The sequence below is a fragment of the Mytilus edulis genome, chromosome 14 (genome assembly GCF_963676685.1).
Source record: "Mytilus edulis chromosome 14, xbMytEdul2.2, whole genome shotgun sequence".
Classification (NCBI taxonomy): Eukaryota; Metazoa; Mollusca; class Bivalvia; order Mytilida; family Mytilidae; genus Mytilus; species Mytilus edulis.
This window is the reverse complement of record NC_092357.1, coordinates 3,593,634-3,603,487: the sequence shown is the minus strand read 5'-3', so window position 1 is coordinate 3,603,487 and position 9,854 is coordinate 3,593,634. Positions and strand designations below refer to the sequence as shown.

General features: G+C 31.7%; 1 protein-coding gene across 1 annotated transcript; it reads left to right on the top strand.

The window, feature by feature from the left end:
- The first annotated feature begins 3,800 nt into the window (after positions 1-3,800).
- On the top strand, positions 3,801-8,898 carry LOC139503392 (ankyrin repeat domain-containing protein 2-like). The gene is made up of 4 exons (XM_071293167.1): positions 3,801-3,806; positions 5,151-5,249; positions 6,495-6,593; positions 8,788-8,898. Exons 1-4 carry the CDS (start codon positions 3,801-3,803, stop codon positions 8,896-8,898), a joined length of 315 nt encoding a protein of 104 aa, XP_071149268.1.
- The last annotated feature ends 956 nt before the right edge of the window (positions 8,899-9,854 follow it).

Genomic DNA, 9,854 nt, shown 5'->3' with positions numbered 1-9,854 from the left:
TTTCAGAAGATTAGTTCAAATGGAGACATGGTTTCCTGATGCGGCCTTAAGAGAATAACGAAATTAACGATATAAATGATCTGAAATATAAAATATTTGGATTTTGCGTTGATCGTTCCTGATGAAGTAAAATCCAGAAACGTGATTTGGACGTATGAAATTTATAAGATGTTGTTGTCACTCTTTTGTTAGGATTACGTTCACAATTTTCAATTACTTTTTTCAAAGAATAAGTAGATAAATACATAAATATCACGTGCAATCTTTTGTTTGCAATATTATTCAAAAAGCATGAACTGTCGGCATTCAAATCATTAGCTAACAAAATATTTACCCAGACTAATATTAGAAAGGGATTAAGTCACGATATTGATGTCAGGTCATTAAGAAATTATATGATGGTATGATATTAGACCCTATGCAGGAGGAATTGTGCATGATTTATGTTGATAGCGTTTGTTTTTGTAGCAGTGTTGAGTGTTTCTTTGTGCCGATTTTTCATCTTTTGGCGTATGTGTTTTCACAATTTTGGCTCAATTCCTCCACATTTTCGATTGTGTTTCGAAACATGTTACTGTGTAAAAAGTAAATTCACCAAAAAACTGAATCTTATTTCCCATGCTATGAAAACAAATTCATGGTAAACAAACAGATGTGAAACCTTGCTCAAGGTAAGATTTTTACAGAAAAAAAAAACTTCCACACCAAGTTATTAATTCTATTAAATTGCCTGAAAGTACAGTTTTTAATTAGTTTTTTATGTATCGTTTTACGATATCAAGTCTAACCGTGTACTTGTTAAAAGGGGAATGTAGATAACGTCCTTCGCACCAACTTTCACATCACAAACCTTTCTATTCCCTTACCATTAAATTGATTCGGAATTACGATACCACAGTAAATTTTCGATTACAAAAGTTGAAGATATGTGTGAAATATGCATATAAAAAAGGAAGATGTGGTATAATTTTTTATGAAGCAACTCTCCACCAGAGACCGATAAAAGGCCCAGAAATTATTTCTTGTTATGTATTGCACATAATAACAATTTAATGTGTGCATACTGAACTTTCACTGAAAAATGTTTCAAGCATAATACGGATGAAAACATATAGATGAAAAGTTATACAAAGTAGGAGGAGTTCGATATATGCACTACCATAAGAAATGAATCGACAATGTATGCTTGGTATGGGCAAAATCCCCCCTTTTTACAAAACGAGGTATCGTATTTTATACATCCAGCTGTATGAACACTCTGTCTAAGCAAGGGAATATTTTTTCATATTTCTATGTTAACCCTATGCGATATGAAAATAAGAAGATTGTCAATGGACAACTCTCCACAAAAGTTCAAATTTAAAAGTCAATATAATAAAAAAACATCTTATTATATCATTATGCATAGATCGATAAATTGTTTACGTTTCTTTGCATCAGGTGGATCAATCCAGTGTTCATAAAGACAATTGGCATTCATAATTTTAGTTGCAATGACACACTCCAATTTTTTTTTTTATCAAATACTTTCCTTATTAGCTTCCCTTTTAAACACTCAAATCATAAAGTAAGACAGAACTTAAAGTTTGCCAAAATCACCGACTAATAAGTGATATAGCGTTCCTGTGTACTGTGCGAGTTTTTAAAATTACAGCCCCAACCTTTTCCTGAACCTAGTAAGTATATATTTTTTATTAATAAAGTCTTAAGAAGTGTTTGGAACTGCCCTTGAACTGTGGGTGTGGGTCCTATAGTCAAAATGTCAAACTGAACCATTTGCGGTCCTTCGCAAAGCATGCAGTATTGAAGGATAATTTCATAAACCGATATAAGGTCGGAATACTATGTCCCGGTAACTATTGGTCAATTTTCATATACATGAAAAAGTGAAAAACAGCAAATTATTAAAGTGTCCTTTTATTTCTGCGTAAAATAAAAAAAAATATTTAGTGAAATGTGTTGCTGGATCCGTTGGTCTTATATAATGACATTTTCTTCAAGACTTAATTTATAAGCTGATATTTCCTCTTTTTTACAATAGAAAATTGCAAATTACCAAAATATGTAATAGGAAAATATCATATTAAATAGAAAACATTTACGCCGCCGAGGTCTTATATAGGAACTCATAGACTTATGATAAGAGAAAATTTGTTGGATATGTTAGTGCCCAATATTTGATAAAATGAAAATGTAACAAGTTACTGTTAAAGAATATTAACATTTTCAAATTGGTTTTTGGAAGAAAAAAAGAAGAACTGAATTATTATCAAAATTTTGCAGTGGATGAATGAAATAGAATAGAATAGAATATTTTTATTTCCCAAATTACCAAGCCCATAAAGGGCATAAACTCAGATATAATTGATTTACATAATTGGTAACAACAATAAATATAGCGGCATATAAATATATATTTGGAATATAAGCATGGTGAGAATCAAGCCAAAAACCACATATATTTTGTGAATAAAATAATTACATTATATACCTTTCTTTTCAAATTGTTTACTAGACTAAGTGTCAGTGTTCATACCTGATCTCTTTAATTCAAAACAGTCCAAAATATAACAGCCTAGTTTTTCCATAAGAGTAACATATTATTGGGCCAAGAGCCAAAAAAATTTAGATTAATTTGAAATTATAAATTCATAACAATTGTTAAAAATGTCTTGGAAAAAAATCGTTCCTTTGAATATCATAAAGAGAGCATTCTAATAAAAACATGAAGCTAATCTTCAACTTTACCAAGTCAGTAATTAGAAAAAAGACGCTCAGATCTTTCTATATGTTTTTGAATATCTGTCTGTCTCACATTTTAAAGAGTGAGCGCTTATTCTTAATTTACAAATTGACTGTCTTTTTTGAAGTCCTGTAATTCTAAATATTTTTTCTTTTTCTCACATTCTCCGGAAAAAATCATAACAAAACTTAGACATTAAGATCTTTCAAGTAAATAAAGGCAACAGTAGTATACCGCTGTTCAAAACTCATAAATCCATGGACAAAAAACAAAATCGGGATAACAAACTAAAACCGAGGGAAACGCATTAAATATAAGAGGAGAACAACGACATAACACTAAAATGTAACACATATAGACAAAATCCCACGAGAATAACAAATATAACATATATATATATAACATCAAAACCAAATACATGAATTTGGGATAGACAAGTACCGTGACACGTCTTATCGCAATGTGAATTTACACTCAAAAATAAGAGAAAACAAACGACACAACGTTATAATGTAATACACACAGAAACGAACTATAATATAACAATGACCATATTCCTGACTTGGTACAGGGCATTTTTAAAGGAAAAAATGGTGGGTTGAACCTGGTTTTGTGGCATGCCAAACCTCGCACTTTTATGGCCATGTGAAATATAACATCAAAATGACAACACAGGACTACAATATAAATAAATTGGAGAACACAATTGACAAAGAATCACACGAACAACAGCCAACAAAAGGCAACAAGTTCAAAATTTTAATACGCCAGAAGTGTATTTTGTCCACACAAGACCTATGTGTGACGCACAGATACAAAAGTTTGAAAGCCGAAACGAGTACAAAGTTGAACAGCATCGAGGACCAAAAGATCAAAAAGGTTGTGCCAAAAACGGCAAGGGTTTTCTGTTAAGTTACCAGAAAATCCCTATAATTTAGAGTAATTTATACTTTTGCAAACAGTAAATTTAATAAAATGAATATTCAAAAGATGTGCATGATAAAGCTGAAGTATTAACTAATTACAGGAATTAAAAATTAAAAACAAAGTAATTAATATGGCAGTAACAAAATGTTATAAAATTAATTTTAGGCGGGATAACTGTCCACTAAATAACAATTTATAAAAGTAATCCATTATAGGTCAATGTACGGCCATCAACACGGAGCTTTGGCTCACAACGAACAACAAGCTATAAAGGCCCCCAAAAAATACTAGCGGGATTTAACATTTGCATGCTACGTTCAGACTGTTTGTTTGAATTGGCAATTTTATAAAATTTACTGTTTGCAAATCTGTGTATTGTTCTTGATGATAATGATGCTTTTGTCCCAGGATTGGACGGAGAGTTGTCTCATTGGCACTCATACCACATAGTCTTATTTGTATGACAGAATATTTATAATCATGAAAGCATATGCATCAAGCAAATAAAGCGTTCCTTTTAATATATAAACCAAGCTAATAGTTTTGAAAAGAAACAAACAACAATGGATAACACTGTGTAGTTTAATTTCGATTATAGGGATTATAACTTAAACTATTGGCGCCAGTTAAGCGTTCGAGGCGTAAAACGATTGATGCAAATTGGTTGCCTTGTCATCAGGATAAATACTCCTGCACGTCTGGTCTATATTTTTGTTTGATGTTTTTCTGTTTGTATCGAATTCATCATGTAAGTCTTTTTCAACTGAATTGTATGGTCTGTTCCTTTTGTGTTCTTTTACATCTATATCCTAGGTTGAAAGAGGGTTGAGCACATGTTTAAACATATGTAACCATGCCACATTTTTTATTCTTTGTTCTCTTTTTTGTAACCGTACGGTAGTTTATTAATTTTTCCATTTACTTCATATGAACGTAGGTTGATAGTTGTCTCGTTTGCAATCAAACCAAATCTCCTTTTCAAAACTTATCTGCAAACTAACAACATCAATGTCATCAATCAGTTTTTAACACAGCGAAAAGATACCACACTTGAGTCAGGTTTCAGTTGTCCCCTAAGCAGCATTTCGTTTATGTATCTTCATTAAGTCAAACGCATCCGTGCACCATACAATACAAGATTTGTTATAAATGTTTACATCCACTTCATTTAATAGGTTGATTGGGGTCTCGATGTCAATCAAACCAAATCTCCTTTTATACTGTTCTCTGAAATAACAATATTAATGTCACCATTGGGTCCTCTACACAGCGAGAAGAACTCCCGTAACTGTAGTAGGGCTTAAGCTGATCCCTCAACAATAATCAATCTAACTAATGACAAATTCGTATAAAACCCTGATATCGGTGCCAGTTTTACTTTACGCTAAGTGCCAGTCTTTGATGTTTTACTTCCTTTAGGCCAATAGGTTGCTTCCTGTTTTATTTCATATTATGTTAAAATTGTATTGTTTTTATCCAGTTTGGTAGCACTGCACTTCACATTGCTGTAGATCACGGATACACAGAAATTGTCAGATTGCTAATTGATGGTGGCATTGATCTCAATATAAAGGATCGGGTCAGTGGATTATAAGTTAAACTTACAAATATACTATAAAAAATTGGCAATACCAAAACATTCATTTACTTCATCATATGTGATGTCAAACTAGACGCAATTAGCTTTCTAGTGTGTGTGTGGATACTCTTTAGTAAAGTAATGTTGCAAAATTAGTGAAAAGTGACAAATTAGAATCTTCCATAACAAACATTTTAGAATGCAGAACATTGGAAACGTTTGTTGACTTAAACAAAATTTCCTACGGTTGTGGTCACAATATATCGAGAAAATACAAGGGCAAATTGTAACAATTCTAGTGGTGAAGCTTGCAATCAACGGCAATTTAAACGTGATGAGATAATATCATACGACAAAAACATAAAACATAAACAATATTCAACTGACATGTGCTGAAAATCTAAACCAAATAAAAATTATATTAGAGCACACTGATATAAGTACTCGAAACTACTGACATTGCACTGTTTTTGTAATTAAACACAACGTATGTTATGGTTTACATAGAATAACGGAAGACAGGATTGCATAGAGTGATCAACAAAACTACAGGAATACATTTTAGTATCAATTTTGTCGATACTATCAAAAATGATTAAAAGAATACATTTTATTTACAAATAGTTAGACCATTGCATGCTGGGTAGCCATATGGCTACGACATAGGCTGAATTATATATCATTTTTTTTATTAAATTTTATAGATAAGGGAGGAAGGTATCGACTGACAAATTTAGAAATAGACATACTGACAATTGTAATTTTTAATTCACGAAACAATAAAAAAAGATGCGCAATTATTTTATTAAGTCAGTTTAAATCCTTATTGGTAACCAAAGTCTAAAACAAAACTAAAGGAGGAAATGTTTACATCCACTTCATTTAAACGTAGGTGGATAGGGGTCTTGATGTCAATCAAACCAAATCTCTTCTTATACTGTACTGTGAAATAACAATATCAATTTCACCATTGGGTCATCAACACAGCAAGAAAAACTTCAACAGCCAGAGTCGGGCTTAAGCTGATCCCTAAACAATAAGCAGTCTATCTATATCCATTAAGCTTAAATGCAATCATGCAACATGCAATATTAACTAATGACAAATTCGTATTTAAATCTGATGTCGGGTACCAGTTTTACTTTACGCTAAGTGCCAGTCTATGCTGTTTAACTTCCTTTAGTTCAATATGTTGCTTCCTGTTTTATTTCATATTATGTTAAAATTGTATTTTTTCCAATCCAGTTTGGTGGCACTGCACTTCACATTGCTATATATCACAGATACACAGATATCGTCAAGTTGCTGATTGATGGTGGCATTGATCTCAATATAAAGGATCGGGTCAGTGGATTATAAGTTAATCTTACAATCATATTGAATTATCGGCAATACCAACACATTCATTTACTGCATCATACGTGATGTAAAACTAGACGCAATTAGCTTTCTAGTGTGTGTGTGTGGATACTCTTTAGTAAAGTAAGGTTGCAAAATTAGTTAAAAGCGACAAATTAGAATTTTCCATAACAAACACTGTAGAATGCAGATCATTGGAAAAGTTTGTTGACTTAAACAAAATTTCCTAAGGTTGTGGTCACAATATATCGAGAAAAAACAAGGGCAAATTGTAATAGTTCTAGTGTTGAAGCTTACAATCAACGACAATTTAAATGTGATGAAATAATATCATACGACAAAAACATAAAACATAAACAATATTCAACTGACATGTACTGAAAATCTAAACCAAATAAAAATTATATTAGAGCACACTGATATAAGTACTCGAAATTACTGAAATTGCACTGTTTTTGTAAATAAACACAACATACGATATGGTTTACATAGAATAACAGAAAACACGATTGTATAGAGTGAGCAACAAAACTACAGGAATACATTTTAGTATCAATTTCGTCGATACTATTCAAAAATTCAAAGAATACATTTTATTTACAAAAAGTCAGAGCATTGCACGCTGGATAGCCATATGGCTACGACGTAGGTTGAATTATATATCATTTTTTTTTAATTTTAAAGACAAGGGAGGAAGGTGTCGACTGATACATTTAGAAATAGACATACTGATAATTGTAAATTTTAATTCACAAAACAATAAAAAAGATTCGCAATTATTTTTATTAAGTCAGTTTAAATCCTTATTGGTAAACAAAGTCTAGAACAAAACTAAAGGAGGAAATGTTTACATCCACTTCATTTAAACGTAGGTGGATAGGGGTCTCGATGTCAATTAAACCAAATCTCCTTTTATACTGTACTGTGAAATAACAATATCAATGTCACCATTGGGTCCTCAACACAGCGAGAAAAAGTCCCGCAGCTGTAGTCGGGCTTTAGCTGATCCCTAAACAATAATCAATCTATTTATATTCATTAAGCTTAAATGCATCCATGCACCATGCAATCTTAACTAATGACAAATTCGTATAAAACTCTGATATCGGGTACCAGTTTTACTTTACGCTAAGTGCCAGTCTATGTTCTTTTTCTTCCTTTAATGCAATAGGTTGATTCCTGTTTTATTTCATATTATGTTAAAATAGTGTGTTTTTTTATCGAGGATGATAACACTGCACTTCACATTGCTGCATATCACGGATACACAGAAATCGTCAAGTTGCTGATTGATGGTGGCATTGATCTCAATATAAAGGATTGGGTCAGTGGATTATAAGTTAAACTTACAATCATATTGAATTATCGGCAATACAAAAACATTCATTAACTGCATCATATGTGATGTCAAACTAGACGCAATTAGCTTTCTAGTGTGTGTGTGGATACTCTTTAGTAAAGTAAGGTGCAAAATTAGTGAAAAGTGACAAATTAGAACCTTCCATAACAAACATTGTAGAATGCAGAATATTGGAAAAGTGTGTTGACTTAAAAAAAAATTCCTAAGGTTGTGGTCACAATATATCGAGAAAACACAATGGCAAATTGTAACAGTTCTAGTGGTGAAGCTTACAATCAACGACAATTTAACAGTGATGAGATAAATATCATACGACAAAAACATAAAACATCAACAATATTCAACTTGAACAGAAGATTTAAACCAAATAAAAATTATATGAGAGCACACTGATATAAGTACTCGAAACTTACTGAAATTGCACTGTTTTTGTAATTTAACACAACCTATGATATGGTTTACTTGGAATAACAGAAAACACGATTGCATAGAGTGAGCAACAAAACTACATATTGACGTTGGTTATGTTTCGATAGTCAACGTTGACCGAACATCTTTTCGTAACCACTTTAAACAGGATGACTGCGACAATAACACCGCCATTAACATAATTAATGTTCACTGCTCGTTAATCGTTAACTTAAATAATTCACAAACACATACACATTCGTTTAAATGATAATAATTTTTTTGCAGTTCATTTTTTTAATAACATTTTAAATTTATTGACACGGTGTTGTTTTATTCTTTTATTTGACACAATCTGCTATCGGTATCTTTCAATGATATGTTAAAACTATTGTATGTCATTATGTATAGGATGGTAAAACTGCACTTCACGATGCTGCACGACAAAGAAACACGGAAATCACCATGTTGCTTATTGATGCTGGTATTGATATAAATGCAAAGAACAAGGTTAGTAAATGACCAACAAAGCAGACACAAAACTATGTACTACATGTTTATATATGCAACGACAAATAACAATGTTTGTTAACATATTATAACGTTTGATTTCTTCAAATTGAATTGACATCACCCTTTTTATATTTATTTAGAGTTCTGTATTTTATTATTACTTATTAACTGCACCATATATACTTTGACAAAATTAATCGAGCTATATTGTGAGCATCTATTTTGTCATATACAACACACGTTACACCGTTTGACGCATCCCTATTTGTTAAATGTTATGTCGAGTGTTGCGGATGAATGACATTCTAGAAAACGCTTCATCGACAGCGTCATCATCTTCTGTGTTATAGTCGTCATCATTCGGGAAAGTCGTATAAACCTTTAGTTTTGATAGTTGTTCATAGTTCACATGCTAATATAGTTTTCAATGCCTGTTATATTGTGCCTATGCCTTCTTATTCATAAGACACCATTTTTTATATATAATGACGGAAACATATATAATAATGTCATATAACAGAATTACGGTGACGATGATTTTCCAGCGTTCTTCATGAACTTTATCACGTTCATTATAAAATGAAAAAAACACCAAGATAATATTTTAGGGGATCGGTCACCTATATCTATAATATGAGGAAGGCGTTACCTTAAATGCCAGCTTTATACCAAGACAATGTTCTATATATTGATTGGTTGTTGGTTGCTTAACGTCCAGTGGCAAATATTTCATGCATGTCCTAGGCTATATCATGCACATAACATATAGTTTTTGTCTAAAATAAAATAATAAGTTCAAATTGAAAATGTTAAGGGAATGATCATTGAACTTCAAAAGGCAGGAGAGGGTATGGTATTTTTCTTTTTAATAAAAAAAATTCCAATTCCCAAATTGATGAAACAAATATCTGTTCAAGCATAGGACGAAAACATATTTTAAATCCAGATCTTCACCAAAAACGATT

What these genes read in the sequence shown, in the direction of transcription:
- LOC139503392 (XM_071293167.1), top strand. An exon ending in ATCTCAATATAAAGGATCGG is followed by an intron (nt 5,250 to 6,494) that starts GTCAGTGGATTA and finishes TTTCCAATCCAG; the next exon opens with TTTGGTGGCACTGCACTTCA. An exon ending in ATCTCAATATAAAGGATCGG is followed by an intron (nt 6,594 to 8,787) that starts GTCAGTGGATTA and finishes CATTATGTATAG; the next exon opens with GATGGTAAAACTGCACTTCA.